Source organism: Triticum dicoccoides, chromosome 5A (assembly GCF_002162155.2).
Source record: "Triticum dicoccoides isolate Atlit2015 ecotype Zavitan chromosome 5A, WEW_v2.0, whole genome shotgun sequence".
Taxonomy (NCBI): Eukaryota; Viridiplantae; Streptophyta; class Magnoliopsida; order Poales; family Poaceae; genus Triticum; species Triticum dicoccoides.
This window is the reverse complement of record NC_041388.1, coordinates 646,314,821-646,330,323: the sequence shown is the minus strand read 5'-3', so window position 1 is coordinate 646,330,323 and position 15,503 is coordinate 646,314,821. Positions and strand designations below refer to the sequence as shown.

The window sequence follows — 15,503 nt, the reverse complement described above, 5'->3', positions numbered from 1 at the left end:
CCGCACCCTCGCCCTCGACCTCCCGCAGAACTTCGAGCTCCTCCCTCCCGCCCGCGGCGCCGACGCGACTGTGCGGTTCCGCACGCCCAACTTCCGGCAGGTGGCCCTGGGGCGGCAGCCCTTCGTGCTCGACCAAGACCGTCTCCAAAAATTTGAGGCCCCACGAGGAATCACAAAATAGAGTCCTAAAATTTGAAAAATCGTATAACTAAACAGGTTTTCAGAGAATACCTCCGATTGCAGTGGCCAAATAATACTTCACAGTTATCCAAAGAAAACCTCATGCCAAAGCATACATAAATTTTCTCGACACACAGTATATGAAGAATTGAAACTCAACACTTAATGATCGAACCAAATAGCTTAAACATGGTAAAAAAATACAAATAATAATAAGGCATACAAAAGATACCAAATCAATAGTTTGCTTCATCCATTCCTCATATGTGTAGACACTTTTGTTGTTGATGGGCGCCAACGAAAATGATGTCATCATCATATTTTTCTGTAACATGAAATAAAAATGCATTAATTCGTGTTTAATCCTGCAATCGCACATTTATTTTTCAGTTCCAAATCGGTCAATTGTTCAAATGCACCAATTTAGAAATTAACACACACAGCATGTGAGTTCAAACTTTGAATGCATCTTCTATTGTTGCTTGCCTCTCTCGTTCGAAGAAATTAGTAAATTACCCACGGGCCGAGGCGACAAGCAGCACCGGTGTTTCTTGGCTTTGGAGGGACAGCTACTCTTCGGGGTAGTGGAGGCAAGGCCAGCGTCCAGCAGCCGGGCGGAGGACATGAATCACTTCCAGGCATGGTACACTGGTGCTAGCACGGATCAGCAAGTAGGGAAGCTAGACTGGGGAGATCGGCGGCCGGCGGCGCTCTGCACAAGACCAGCAATCGTGGATTCGTTGCACGGGAGCGTGCAAGATCGCGAGAGGCGGCGGCTGAGGACTGGCAGAGCGGTCACAAACCTTCACTATAGACACAAACAGTTTACCGTCACGTTTTTTCATCAATCGGGGCCCCTGCGCGGTCGGCCACCTTGGCCCCCTCATGGACGGGCCTGTGCTCGACGGCGTCACCGTGAAGCTCCTGCGTGAGGAGGAGAACCCCGGTGTCCGGCGCGCCTCGAACGACTACTTCGTCCACGCCGCCCTGCGCGACTGCCCAATCGAGCAGCGCACGGAGCAAGGGATCGACGGCGCCCGACCTCGCCACCGTCCGCGTCGTCCTTGAGCTGGAGCACCCTCGAGAGAGATCCCCCACTAGTGCACAACCGGGCTATAGCACCAGTTCGTAAGGGCCTTTAGTCCCGGTTCTGCAACCGGCACTAAAAGGGGACCTCTGCACGAACCGTCATTAAAGACCCACCACGTGGCTTGAGCCCGCGCTGTGGTTTGGGGGACCTAACACCGACCGGTACTAAAGGGTTTTTTTTTTGAATTTTTTGGAAAAAAAAATGATTTTTTTTATTTTCAATTTTCTAAATTATTTGACGATTTAGTCTCTAATCACCCCTCTTAACTGCTCAAGTGTGAATCATTCATTCTAAATCATCGAACTTCCCGGCCGGTTACTCATCCTCTCACTACTCCAGCCTGAGCATGCTTAACTTCGGAGTTCTATTCCTCCTAGTTTCCAAGTCTGCACTTGTTGTTTTGCTGACAATAGTAAGCTGTCAATCCTATTAACCCTCGGGAGTTTAGCTTGAGCATTAGGTCACACGTTTCACCGTTTGAATTTGAAACTATTATTCTAAAAAACAATAATTATTTAGTAACACTAATATTTCTTGAATAAGTAGTTTGACCATAGTTTGACTAGATTTGACCAAAATTCAAAAAACTGAAATAATTATTTAGTAACACTAATATTCTTGAATAATTATTTAGTAACATTAATATTTCTTGAATAAGTAGTTTGATCACAGCTTGACCAAAATTCAAAAAAACTAAAATTTGAGCATATTTTTTTTTCCTTTTAGAATTTGAGGATTCTAAAAATTTGCAAATCGACCTATGGCTGTCAAAATCGGATGCGGATTTTCGTGCTGAACATTTTGATATATTATATCATTTGCAAGATATAGTCGTTTTACTTCTTCATCACACTTTTTTGCAAAACATGTCCATATTTAAGTTTTTAAATTCTCCTAACTAGTAGATGTAGTAACATAACTACATCTGGAAGGATTTTAATTTTTAAAGTTTTTATCATTTTTTTGTTTTTTCCAAAACTGAAATGGCGATTAGGGGGGGGGGTAGAGTTTGAAAATTGGCCTATAGTGCATGTTTGTGTCTTCAACCGGGACTATAGGTTAAGACTCCTTTAGTGCCAGTTTGTGACACAAACCGGTACTAAACCGGCACTAAAGGGGCTTGTGGGGCCCTGGCCTGACGGCAGCCTGCCACCACCCCTTTAGTACCGGTTCATGGCACGAACCGGTACTAAATGTTCAACACGAACCGGCACTAACGCATAGCCGTTCGAACCGGCACTAATGGTCACATTAGTGCCGGTTCAGTTACAAACCGGGACTAATGTGCTTCACATTAGGTCCTTTTTCTACTAGTGCCCCATGAGCTCCGGATCGACTACTACGACAAGTATGGCTCGGCCAACGTCTTCCCCGTCGAGATCGTCAGGGTTTGGCACCGCTCACACTCCTACGACGCCAATGGACAGTACGTGCCTCTCTTCCATGCCCCGGCTGAGGCCAAAAATATATATTAGAGCACATGCACCCAGGCCCTCTCTATCTAGCCATCCATCTCCTGCTTTAAGATCCGTGCAAATACATTTCTCTTTTTTGTTTCTCCCACATAAAACATATCTTGAAGTTCAAACCTATGTAGAGTGGCAAAGCTTTCTAAGTAGAATCTAGGATAAATCTTTCAGATTTTTTTGTCAAATATAAATATACAAAATACGTATTGTTTGATTAAAAAATCATATTTTTAGTATTTATGTCGGACAAAAAATTCTGAAAGATTTATCCTAGATTCTAGTTAGAAAGCTTTGCCACGCTGCATAGGTTTGAACTTCAAGATATGTTCTATGTGAGAGAAACAAAAAAGAGAAAATTTCATATATAAAGTTAGTTGTGTCGCACGGATCTTAAAGCGGTATTGGACAGCTAGGATAGTAGGACCTGGGTGCAAGTGCTCTAAAATTCCATGTCCGGTTGAGGCCGCTTGATGAATCTCAAGCTTGCTTCTTTTAATTAGAGCCATAGCCGGTTAGTTCTTCAGTTCTTCAGGGAATGTGATGCATGTCTAGCACTATAGCTGGGCCTAATCTGTGGTGGGAGCTATCTTAGCTGCAAATCTGGGTTGGGGAGAGACAATTAACAAGGTTGGAACTTGAAACATTAAAATGTCGCAAGAGCAAGTCAATCCATATGATCATGTCTTTCTCTGTGAAGCAAGTAGAACGGTAGCCAGCTTAGTTCTTTATTTAGTTCCAAAGCTACTCCTTAATTAGCTGCTAGCCTGCTAGTGTGTCCGTGTGAATGATTTGATGAATACTTTTGGTAAGGTGATGCAAGCTTGGTGTTTGGGGCTTAATCAGTGGTCGAAGCTACTGTACCTTAACTGTAGCCATGCATGGTTTTGGTATGAATTTGGATGGGAGAGAGGCAATTAAGAAGGCTTGAACTTGAAGCAGTTTGCAGGAGCAGGTCAATCGATACGATCCTGTCTTTATCTATGCTTCTCTGAACTTACACGCTATAACAACATATACTGGAGTTATTCTGCAAATAGAGCTACTTTAGGTGGCAAACCAAATGAGTATAGCTGTTTACATACTCTGCAAATAGTATCAGCACTTGTCAGTGTGGATGTTTCTCTTTCAGTCTTGCGTAGTCCACGTTTTCAGACAACAACAGAAAATATATCCTGGAGTTATTTGGGTAAAGGGTAATTTTTATTGGGAGATTTAGTATATGTAGTTAAAATTACCAAAAGTTTGACAGCAAAGCAACAAGACACATGCTATGTTATTTGGGTATAAGGGTATTTTTATTGGGAGTTTTTGTATAATGTAGTTACAACTTACAACTAGAGATGAGGTGACACTAGTCCAAACCAAAGTGATGCAGACTTCAAATCCAATTGACAATTCTTCGAATATATATAATAGTATAGTTAGGTTGAAATTTCATGGTGCAATCTTTGATTGGTCATTTAACTATTTCTGATCTAATAAAAATGAACTTTTAATGTCATTTTTTTACCAAAACTCTCTTGAGAAATACTCCCAAACTACAGTGACCCTGAGAGGGTTTATTTATTTATCTACACAATACATTAGTAGAATTTATCCTCTCTAATTGTACAAAAAAAAGATGTATATTCCATCTGTCTGAAGGTGGTCTATGCTAGTGTACTTTTCATCTGTCTGAAGTCTGAACTGAAGAAGGTGGTCTGTATCATGTACTTTTCATCTACTCCCTCCTTTCACAAATATAAGATGTTTTAACTTTTTTCTGGGTAGAATGTATATCGACATGTTTTAGTGTGTTTGTTCACTGATTTCAGTATTTATGTAGTCCATAGTGAAATATTCAAAACATCTTATATTTGTGAGCGGAGGGAGTATCTGAAGAAGGTGAAACCTGTACTCTGTCTTCAACCCCAAACTGAATCAATTAACCAGTTAACGAACACTGCAACTGAAACAAGAAATTGTTAAAAAAAACTGCGGAGCATTCACATAATTAACTCTGACTAATTGCTCGGAAGAAGCATTCCATTAACTGTGTGGTATCTCTACCAAATTGTTCAAGACTAAAATCGTGGTATTTCTCAGTATCATTACTAAATGTACATTCAGAGAAAATTAAAGAGGTGTTTGTCCTAGCAAGCAAGCTAGCTAGCTAGGCCATTCTTGTCATGACTTCCTGCAGGATGAGCTTGGTATCAGCATAGCAGGACCCGATGTCGGCGTCGTCCTTGGTGGTGACGGCGGCCTGCAGCCTCTCGAAGCTGTCGAAGAGGCGGTTGGCCAGGCCGAGGAGCGGCGGCCTGGCGTCGGGGTCGGCGGCGGTGATGAGCTTGTCGAAGTCGTAGTAGATGAAGGTGGCCTTGAGGCGGAGGTACTTGTTGACGTAGTTGGAGGCCTCCTTGCCGAGCAGGTCCTCCAGCGCCAGCAGGTCGAAGGCGGAGCTGCGTATCCGGTAGGCGTGCGCCGCGAAGCTCGGCCCGATGTCGGCCATGTAGATGCCGTTCTTCACGAAGGACCGCGTCCCCGACTCGCCATTATTGATCTCCTCTGCACCATGAAAATCTTTGAGCATGATCGAGGTGCTATATATGGTAGGAGTGTGTATGGGAAGGTTGGCGGTACGTACTGTTGCGGATCTTGGGCACCGGCAAGGGGAACTCGGTGAGCCACCAGCCGTTGTTGGCCGGCTCCGGCTCCGGGTCCTCGTCGGTGGCGTGGGCGGGCGCTGTGTGGAGCACGGCGGCGGTGGCGAGGCTGATGCCGAGGCGGAGGCAAACTGATCGCCTGCCCGACGGCTCGGAGGCGTGGCATGTCACCGCTCTTGGCCTCGGCCTCGGTGACGCGCCGGCGCCGCCGCCGGTGGCGGTGGGGGCAGCCTGGAAGCTTGAGAGGTAGGCGCTTGCCATGTGCGCCGTGGGCGTGGGACTGGATGAAAGACGAGTGGTGTGCGTTACAAAAGGATGAGGAACGGAGCTCTGAAAATAAATGATTATCCTTTTTTGTTCAGAGGTTGTATTTTTACCAATACTCTCGTGAGAAATACCCCACAAACTACACTGATCCTAGGCAGGATAATAAAAGGAGATGGATGCCATTTCTTCATCTACAATTTATATTCTCTCTAATTCTACAGTTCATCTACCTGAAGGTGGAACATGAATTTCTCAACTAGATGGAAATCTAAACTGAATTAACCATTGTTAGTTGGGAAGCAGAGTTACAGAATGCAGCAAGGCATGTTTTAAAGTTGTCCAGTTTATATATTCTTAAAAATATGATTTTGGTCCTGCATGCCTCCAAGATTTAGTTCATGGACTGATTCTCCATTTGAAAGCATGAGCATCCTACATTTGTTTTAGGCGTATAAACAATTGTAGGTTAAGCTTCTTGCAAGTAGAAGTGCTCAAGCTCTTCGCCAACTGTGTGCATTGTTTACAAGTTTGAATCAGCGGTTTTTGCTCATTGTTTACAAGATTTATTGTACAATTTTGTTGGAAATGTAAACATTGAACAAATAATTTCCTAATCTGGTGTTTTTGGCAACATGAGAAACTGCACTACAAAGTTGTGGTGGATGCGTGTTTTGGTTGTCCGAACTCAAAAGATGCAGCTTCTGTACAAGAAAACATAATGCCGCAGGCACCATACAGGAGGCAAATACAAATTCAATTAGAGTGTCAAATTGGTCAAAGTGAATGTTGCACATGCTGAACCAAGTTTAGTTCATTACTTCAGGATCAGGGGCAATGCCATCTTCATCCAAAAATTCAGCTCAGGATTACAGGCGACAAAAGAAAAAATAAATCCTAATTGCGGTGAGATTGAACATGACAGCTGCCATTTATTTACCTACACAATGTATTAGTACAATATATATCCTCTCTAATTGACAAAATTAAAATCACCGACTCTACCCGTGTATATCTTGTCATCTGTCTGAAGGTGTACTCGTGTATTTCTTTTCATTTGTCTGAAGGTGTACTTCTCATCTGTCTGAAGAAGGTGAAACCTGTAGTATTCTGTCAACTGCACCATTTCAACCCCAAGCTGAATCAACTAACCGCATTAACGAACACTGCAGCTGATAAAAAAAACCGCGGAGCATCACATTAGCTCCAGATCCTTGGCACTGGACGCCAACCTCGCGTTCTCACGGTCGCGCTTGAACACAAAGTACAGCGGGGTGTAGAACAGGCAGCACAGACCAAAAGGAACAATCATCATGGTCAGCAGCCCTCTCGAGAGCGCATACGCCCCTGCCACCGACCCGTCCGCTAGATTCACCGTCTTTGCGTTGTAGCCATATACCCTCTCGGTCACCATGCCGACGGCAGGAGCGGCCAGCGAGGAGAAGGAGCCCTCGAACGCGCGGTCAAACGCGTAGATCATGGTGCGGTGCTTGGGAGGGACCACCTCCGCGAACATCGGGTTGTTTGCGCAGGTGGCGCACCAACTTATGGTGAGCCCCATCAGGAACAGCGTGACGGCGTAGCTGTACCAGTAGTCGACCGACTGCGGGATGACCGTGAGGAGGATCCATGTGAAAGGGATGCCCATGAAGGCACTGAACTGAGCACACATGATGCGGCCTGAATCCGGGTAGTGTCTTGACACGCGGTCTGCGATTACTCCACCAAGAAATGACCCACTCGCGCAGCCGATGGCGAATAGGCTGTTTAACCCCGCCGAGCTTTTGTTGTCGAAACCTACGAGGTTTCAAGACTTTGTTAATGTTTAATCCCGAAAGACGTTATTGTCAGTTCAAATATTGAAAATTTCCATTTGTCTGTACTCGTACCAATTAGCTCAAACCACATTGTGAAGAAAACAACAGCGGTCCATGGCAAGGAGCCGACTATGCCTTGCAGGACGATGATTTGAAATGTCCGCACTTTCATGACAGATCTTGCTGTTATCCATGAATCCTTCCAGATGGACAGTGGAGGGAAAACACTGTTACCAACCAAACGTGACCTGCCATTTACATGAGATAGCAACATTATGCTTCAAGGACAGATACACATACTGTTATATGGAAAGTTAACGTAGAATCAAACACATCAGCTTAGAAAAGAAAACAATTACAAAATTCCAACTCAGCTGAAAAGTTGAATGAGAAAAGTTGCAAGCATGATGTTGGATATAGTGAAAACAGAAAATAAATGCCAGCACTTGATCACCAGCAATACTACTACTACATGCTAATTATGCTTTCACGATTCATCTAAACTATTAAAAGTCTATCAAAGAATTTATCAAAAATCAGAAGAAAACCATACCTCTCATGGGTGTCGTCGTCACCAAAATTCCCTGGAGATGTTTTTCTAGGATCAACGGTGTAAAAGTAAACAAGAAGCCCAATCAACAAGCTTGCAAACGCGACCACAATAAATGCAAACCGCCATCCAGGAAATCCCCAATAATCCCTTCCAGCCATAACTGTCGCCACAATACTTCCTCCTATACCACCTATTGAGCCAATGAGACTCAACAAACCAAATCCGGCGCCACGGGTGCCCTCTCTGTAGCTATCAGCAATGAAGGACTGAAGTGATGGTATGACAATGGCAAGTCCAACACCATTTACACCTCTCCAGAATGCAACCTGCTGAAAATACTGGCTGACACCAACGGCCCCTGTTGATAGAGCCCAGAAGACAGTTCCGACCGCAAGAATAGTGGGGCGATCATACTGAAGAGCAAGGACACCTGCCAAGGGAGATGCTATGGACTTCAGAAAGTTCATTATAAACGTAAGGTACCCCAGATCAGTAGGACCAGCATCGAAGGCGGCACTGACTTCCTTGTAAACAGCGGGGAGGAGATTCTCATCAGCCCGCTCCATTATGGAAGCCAGGTTGATGAGGATAAGGGAAATGGAGAATCCATATATCATCTTTTTTCCCCTGAAAGAAGCCAAAATAATAATTAGGTAAACATTCCATATACCCCTATGGATGCCACATGACAGTAACAGAATCCTGGGGATATTTCTGTGACACAACAGAGTAAACATGTTTCAATCCACTATTCACATCATCAGTGCAATTAAGCTTAAATTCACTCCTTAAGTCCTTAGCAAGGATCTATAGGGTGTCTCACATGTGCAAAGTATGTTTTGAGGCGTGGCCAATGGGTGCAAAAGATCTAGAATGAAACGGTTGTAATGAATGAATACTGAAGTATGCTCCAAAAAGTTAATTGCATTCACACCACATAGGAATTGTAGACATAATACCTAGAAGAGTTCCTGTTTTTCATGCTTTGGACTGTACGCATAATATTTGGTGAATTTGTCACTATAAATTGGAAGGGTGTGATGAGGAAACGTTCAAAGATTTCCATGCAAAACTGCAAAGTAGAGTATCTGAACTGCTATACTACTAGTTGGTTTAAACGAATGAAATGTCTCCCCTGGAACTGAAGCTTAGGACCTAGTACTAGTTAACAAGCCAATCCATCTAAAACAAAGCTATATATGCCGATCGCATGATGCTTAAGGTGGTCTCACAGAGGTACCAAGAGTCTGCCGTGGTGGGTCATGAGATCCTCGCTTTCAGGCTACATCAGCATCCGAAAAGGGAAGGGGTGACAATGGAAGAACAAGAATATTCCTGTTTCCCCTGTTTCACTCAAGGATCTGAGAACCGGACCGAGAATGATAACGTTCCTCCGTCTCACTTGAATCTCTAGCATTCTGCAAGTGCAGGGAGCTGAGCGCAGCCTCACAGCCACAGATACTACCACCAGATTCGTGTGGCTTGCACTTAGTGGAGCAGGCAACCGGCCATCGTTAGCAACCAGACCACACGGCTAAGGTCAACGGGATTACGGGATCGAGCTTGCGGCTGGCGTCCCTGGATCAGATTCACCCCGGCCATCAATCAAAATGGCATTCCCCAAACGCACATCCGAGTCGCTCGCTCGGGCACCTGAAGGCATTGCTCGAACACACATCTACGCATCTGCCTTTGCTGGATACAGAGCCTGATCCACTAATTAATCCTGCTCCATCCCGCCTCATTCGGCCGGGTAACGCATACAATCAGTGGGAAATCCCCTGTCTTGGCCTAATTAACTCGAGATGGGCGCCAGATGAGCACCATTCACGCATAGAGCTAGCATAAAAGAAAGAAAATTCCCCATTGGCCTGACGAAGCTATCTATGCAGCAGTGCTGGAATCCAAGGGAGAAGAGAGGAACCAGCGCGTGTGGAGCCAGGAGCTTACCTCATGCTGGAGGAGCGGAAGGCCAAGGCCTCGCCCGGTCTGCGCGCCCTGGTAGGCTGGTAGATCCGCGCCCGGGAGGAGAGCCCTCGGTTTCTTGCTTCGCTCCCCGGGTGTTTTGCCCCGGATTGTGGGTGGAAAATCGGAGCAAGCAACGACTAGCGACGAGGGAGGGGCAGGACGGGAAACTGTCGGCCTGCGTCCGTGGGCGCGGCCAATGGAAGGAGCGGTGACGAGGTGGCCTGCATCCCGGGTCTTGCGTCCCCGTCAGGCCGTCACCTCCAGTCTTGGCGGTAATACCCTTGTCTCAAGGATTGTCTACGCTCGAGATGTCTATAAAGTTAAGTTTTTTCTCCAAAAGAATCATATCTATCATGAAGATTCACCGGAAGTACAAAGCACTTCAGACATAGTAAAAACTACATCAAGATTCATGGACCACCGAACGACCACTATCATCACCAGAACGAGTCACCGACGCGCCCTGTCGCCGCTCCCGTACCGAAGCCGGCCTGACCTTGTCGATGTCAGATTGGATCCGGGAGCTGTCGAGAGAAGTCGATTTTTTTAAGGTTTTTTAGTCTTAAGGGGGCTGCTGTCCCTACGACCCATTTTGCACTGTTTTTTTTCTATATGTAAACTATAATTGTGTACTATAAACAAAAATCTTGCAAAACAAAATGAACAGGTACATAATTATTTTATTAAAAGCAAGAACATTTTGAACTTATATAAGCATTTATTTAAATATAGAAAAATATAAACTTTCTTAAAGCTTGAACACCTTTTGTATACTACACAGATATTTTGTTAAAACTGTTAAGATTTTCAAACTTCTATAAACATTTCTTCAAATATATAGATGAACAAAAACCTTTGTAAAGCCTGAACACTTAAATATACTACATGAATATTTTGCTTTGAACTTTGAACAATTTCAAATTTCTATAAGCATTTACTAAAATACATAGAAGCATATAAAATTACTTTGATGTATTATATATTGCATGAATAGTTTTGTACTCCCTCTGTAAACTAATATAAGAGCGTTTAGATCACTATTTTAGTATTCTAAACGCTCTTATATTAGTTTACGGAGGGAGTATTTTATAATTTAAATATATGGATAAATGTTAAATTAAAACTTGATTATTTTTGTAATGCAATTAATTTTATTTACATGTGTATTATTTATATCACACGATTATAATTTACATATTTTCTATAAGATTTAAAGAAGTGCAAAATGGGCCTCATGGACCGCGGCCCACTTAAGACTCAAAGAATATATTTCAGATGTATCCATATAGGACATGAAATGCTCCTGTGGAACCGAGTTGACACGTGAACCCATGCGGCCAACTACTATTCAAATTGACTCGCGCGAGTTTTTATTGGAAAATAAATATGAGGGAGTTCTCAAACAATAGTAGGCCACACGCCTTGCCTCCGTCATTTGGTTGCTGACCGCGGGCCCCATGCCATGCTGGTGCGCCTCGTTAGTGTCGATTTTGTATCCAAACATAATTTGCACCGTACATGTATGCCTGAGCCAACTTGTGGCACCAGTTCAATATATGCTGCAAGTTTTAGCAGTAAAGTGAATTTTCTTACCAAGTTTAAGCATTAGTGGTGTAATTGACTCTTTTCTTTGTTTTTTTTCTTTTTACGTTGTTATTGAACTACTTGTACTCCTTTTCCCGGGGAGTACACAAAATAGGTACGTTTCATTGTTTTACACATCCTCCGTCCTAGAATGTAAGACCAATAATGTCAAAAATGATTTTATATTTTGGGATGGAGGGAGTAGAAGATAGCAACAACCATTACAAGACCTCCTTTTCGGCACGGCAAGAAGGAGAGACACTACATGTTACAACTCCAAAGCACGCTACTAGTAGTACGAGCTTCCCTTCATTTTACTTGTCGAAATAGGCGGAGGGACGCGGTAGGAGACGTTTCCCCCAGCAGAGTTCATTTCATTTTCCTGGAGTTTGATGTTCCCAATTACCCTAGCATATCTCTGTTATACTCTGACCATCTGATTACCTGCCAGGAAAGAAATCAGGAGCGTGGAGCACGTTTGAATATTATATTTAGAAGAAATGATGCTCTCTGCACATGATCTGATTATCATGCACAGTTTCAGTCAACACATATGTATATAGTCGAATGCAGATCAGGTGCTTGAGAAGAACCTCCCAAATCTCTTTTGTTATTTTATTTCAAACGAGACTACGCGCAAGAGCTTTACCCTTAAGGTTACATGACTAATTGCACTAACTACGGCTCGAGCTCAAGAGATTCACAAATGAGATGAAAGAAGCAGCCGTGTAGCAACCATTTGCAGCTGCCCAAGATGTCTTCTTTTCTGTCCCATCGCAGCCGGATGGATCGACATGTAAGAAAAACCCCACGTTGCTCAAGTAAAGGGGCAGATGATCCGTCCGGCCACTTCACTTGGAGTCGTCGGTGGGGAGGTGGTGTCTGTTGGTGAGCCAGACGGAGTCGGCTGTGGCCTTGGCGCCGTCGTGGTTGCGGTGCCACGCGTAGTAGGCGTGCGTCCGGTTCTTGATCTCCAGCGTCGCGTGCCCGAAGCTCGCCTCCCTGAAGGCCGAGTAGGACGGCTGCGGCTCCGTGAAGCTGCATCCATTCATTCATTTTGTCATGTCAGCAATGCATGGCCGGAGCAGAGCAGAGCACCCTGCATATAAATAAATTCAATAATGAATTCAAGCAAGCAACGTATACGTACTTGTTGGCGATGCCCTCGATGTTGCCGCCGTCGCCGATGGTGACGTAGACGGGCGCGTCCAAGTCGCGCACGGGCGTGGCCTTGCCGTTGACGATGTTGTAGGCGACGTTGGAGAAGCGGCGGCTGCGCTCGTACGAGTGGACGTGGCCGGCGAGGACGAGGTCCACCTTGGCGGCCACCAGCCAGCTCTCGAACTGCACCCGCATCGTCTCCCCCTCCATGTAGTGGTAGTTGTTGCTGTTGTACCATGGCGAGTGCATGAGCACGATGAGCCACGGCGTGGCCTTGCGGTCGACGCGGCCCAGCTCGTCCGACAGCCACGTCCACTGCGGCGTGTACTTGCCGTAGGAGGAGTAGGAGGAGAGCACGATGATGTGGGCGGAGGCGACCTTGACCGAGTACCAGAGCGGCTCCGTGCTGCCGGCGGCGCGGTACGGCGTGCGGTAGCGGCGGGTGAAGGGCTTGAAGGGCACCGTCTCGCCGATCTCCGGCGCGTAGTCCAGCTCGTGGTTGCCGGCGGTCCAGATCCAGGGCTGGTACGCCACGCTGCGCTCCACGAAGCGCGCCCAGCTGTCCCAGCGCCGGTTGTCGTGCAGCGGGTAGGCGTCGGCGTAGGAGAGGTCGCCCACGAAGAGCACCGCGTCGCCGCCGTTGGCCTCGTAGTGCGACAGCGTGCTGTTGGAGTCGAACGTCTGCCCCAGGTCACCTGCCCGGCAAAATTAATAAATATATTTATTAAAAATCCCCACAAAAAGGATTAATAAACATGAATAAAAGATCCGGCTTGATTATTTATTCCTGCAAATCAAAATAATTACTATACAGCTTGATTATATTCCTCAAAACAAAATAAATATCCAGCTAGCTAACCGAATACTCCTAGTCAATTTATTTTGTTTTGTTTTAAGGATTTTCTTTCCCAATTACTCCTAGTCAATTTTCACTTTCCTTGTTCATTTCAGACAGCTATGAGCCTATGACATTGGCTCACTGGCTCACTGGTCTGGAGCACATTGTTTCCTGCGGCAGTCAACATGGCCATCTTGTCTTGATCGATACTCTCTCCGTTCGAAATTACTTGTCTCGAATATGGATATATCTAGAACTAAAATAGTACATCCCATGAAATTCAGACCCCAAGGAAGTGGACGTGTCAGCTACTTGCACGCAGGACGCCGGCCGAACTACGCACCTAAGATGATTATCATACTGGCATATGGATCTCTGACATGGATCGGATGCTGGCTAACGTCTAGCGACGACAACGATGACTGACGACCGATGCTGGCTCTCGCCAGGCATTCCTCATCTTGTCGTAGATCCTACCGAACCATCTTGTTTATACCGATCCATGGAGTAATTAACTATACCAACTCGTACATCACGGATCTTTTTTTCCAGTGTTCATCAAGCATGACCAAGAAGAGTACAGTACCAACGAACTGATGAACAGCATACCGATGAGGCCGAACTTGAAGGGCACGTCGGGGCCGGGCTTGGGAGGGGCGGTGAAGGAGAAGGTGCGCACCGTGTGGCCGAACCCCATCGCGTAGTAGTACTTCACGCCATGCTGCACGCAGGAGCACACGAAATCAATGGCGGCCGGCGCCCGTTGCGTGCATGATGTGTGCCAGCTCTCGGGTTCTCTGCTCGTTTTCCCGAGGAGGTTCCGCAGGTTACCTTGAGGTTCCTGAGGACGCAGTGGTGGATGAAGCCGGAGGTGTAGTTGAAGTAGTCGTAGCGCGTGTGCGTGCCCTGCGCCGTCATCTCCATCTTGTCCGGCGACGGGCCGTACCGCACCGTGCCGTTGCCCAGCTCGCTCGCCGTCACCCACGACACCGTCATCGCCGTGCCCGTCTGGTCGCCCAGCGTGATGTGCACCTGCGCAACGAACCGCCCGATGAAAACAAGATGAGGAATTATTGCTCCCTGACGGCCGACCCAAGAACCACAGATCGAAAATCAGAGGGACGGACGGACCTGCTGAGGGGCATTGTAGCCCGGCGGCACGCGGAAGACGTCGGCGTCGAACGGCATGTCGGCGGTGGCCTCCAGCTTGCGCCGGTACGCGCTGGTGACGCCGGCGTGGCCCGTGGTGGCCGCCGCCGCGGCGAGGGCCACGGCGAGCGCGAGGAGCGCCAGGCGCCGGCGAGCCCCCATGCCTCCCCTCCCCTGTTTCTTTCTCGTACCGAGGCTAGCGCGGAAACGGAAGCAGAGAGGAGAGGAGGTCGAAAGAGAGGGATCGTTGAGTGCGAGGCCGAGGAAGAAATGAAGGAAGGAGGATGGGGTAATATAGGACAGCGGGAATCTTTTCCCGTTCCGTCATGCTCTAACTAATAGTAAGCCCTAATAACAAATCATCAGAGATTTTTAAGCCCGGGTCGTATGATTTGCGGGGAATATGCGGGGATTGTGCTCGCCGGAGTGGACTGGAGAAGGGAGGCAGCCAAGTCGGACCAACTACTAAACTAGTAGTCCCAAGTACGGGGTGGAGAGTTGACTCGGAGCTGGAGCTGGAGCTGGTTTTGGTTTGTTTGATTTGGCATGGGGGCCGTTCGTTCGTTGGGGAAGAAGAATATGGCGCCCGTGCCGTTCCCACCAGGCCACCGTGTGGGCGCGCCGGAGCGAGATGGGCGGGCTTGTTTGACCAGCGATTGGATTGGCACGCCGACCGCGACGCCACGCACGGCGACCAGGGCTAGAGAGCTAAGATCAACTCTAGCAGACCCCGCATCGTTCCGGTCCATAAAACATGTTTGCAGTTCGCGCAAAAACATTTTTGC

General features: G+C 46.5%; 3 protein-coding genes across 3 annotated transcripts; all 3 read right to left on the bottom strand.

Annotated features, from left to right (window-relative positions):
- Positions 1 to 4,729: 4,729 nt before the first annotated feature.
- Positions 4,730 to 5,688, bottom strand: LOC119303717 (photosynthetic NDH subunit of lumenal location 3, chloroplastic-like). Its single transcript, XM_037580854.1, has 2 exons — positions 5,366 to 5,688; positions 4,730 to 5,286 (listed from the first exon to the last, which is right to left on the bottom strand). Exons 1-2 carry the CDS (start codon positions 5,643 to 5,645, stop codon positions 4,892 to 4,894), a joined length of 675 nt encoding a protein of 224 aa, XP_037436751.1. The 5' UTR covers positions 5,646 to 5,688; the 3' UTR covers positions 4,730 to 4,891.
- Positions 5,689 to 6,435: 747 nt separating this feature from the next.
- On the bottom strand, positions 6,436 to 10,178 carry LOC119303715. The gene is made up of 4 exons (XM_037580852.1): positions 9,969 to 10,178; positions 8,019 to 8,645; positions 7,538 to 7,713; positions 6,436 to 7,445 (listed from the first exon to the last, which is right to left on the bottom strand). Exons 1-4 carry the CDS (start codon positions 9,971 to 9,973, stop codon positions 6,844 to 6,846), a joined length of 1,410 nt encoding a protein of 469 aa, XP_037436749.1. The 5' UTR covers positions 9,974 to 10,178; the 3' UTR covers positions 6,436 to 6,843.
- Positions 10,179 to 12,071: 1,893 nt separating this feature from the next.
- LOC119303716 (purple acid phosphatase 2-like) lies at positions 12,072 to 15,233 on the bottom strand. Its single transcript, XM_037580853.1, has 5 exons — positions 14,701 to 15,233; positions 14,401 to 14,601; positions 14,179 to 14,290; positions 12,721 to 13,426; positions 12,072 to 12,608 (listed from the first exon to the last, which is right to left on the bottom strand). Exons 1-5 carry the CDS (start codon positions 14,878 to 14,880, stop codon positions 12,422 to 12,424), a joined length of 1,386 nt encoding a protein of 461 aa, XP_037436750.1. The 5' UTR covers positions 14,881 to 15,233; the 3' UTR covers positions 12,072 to 12,421.
- Between the last annotated feature and the right edge of the window lie 270 nt (positions 15,234 to 15,503).

What these genes read in the sequence shown, in the direction of transcription:
- LOC119303715 (XM_037580852.1), bottom strand. An exon ending in GACGACGACACCCATGAGAG is followed by an intron (nt 7,714 to 8,018) that starts GTATGGTTTTCT and finishes TGTAAATGGCAG; the next exon opens with GTCACGTTTGGTTGGTAACA. An exon ending in AATGTGGTTTGAGCTAATTG is followed by an intron (nt 7,446 to 7,537) that starts GTACGAGTACAG and finishes GAAACCTCGTAG; the next exon opens with GTTTCGACAACAAAAGCTCG.
- LOC119303717 (XM_037580854.1), bottom strand. Translation starts at nt 5,645, where the DNA reads ATGGCAAGCGCCTACCTCTCAAGCTTCCAGGCTGCCCCCACCGCCACC. An exon ending in GGTGCCCAAGATCCGCAACA is followed by an intron (nt 5,287 to 5,365) that starts GTACGTACCGCC and finishes TTCATGGTGCAG; the next exon opens with AGGAGATCAATAATGGCGAG.
- LOC119303716 (XM_037580853.1), bottom strand. Translation starts at nt 14,880, where the DNA reads ATGGGGGCTCGCCGGCGCCTGGCGCTCCTCGCGCTCGCCGTGGCCCTC. An exon ending in GCTACAATGCCCCTCAGCAG is followed by an intron (nt 14,602 to 14,700) that starts GTCCGTCCGTCC and finishes TTCGTTGCGCAG; the next exon opens with GTGCACATCACGCTGGGCGA. An exon ending in GCGTCCTCAGGAACCTCAAG is followed by an intron (nt 14,291 to 14,400) that starts GTAACCTGCGGA and finishes TCCTGCGTGCAG; the next exon opens with CATGGCGTGAAGTACTACTA.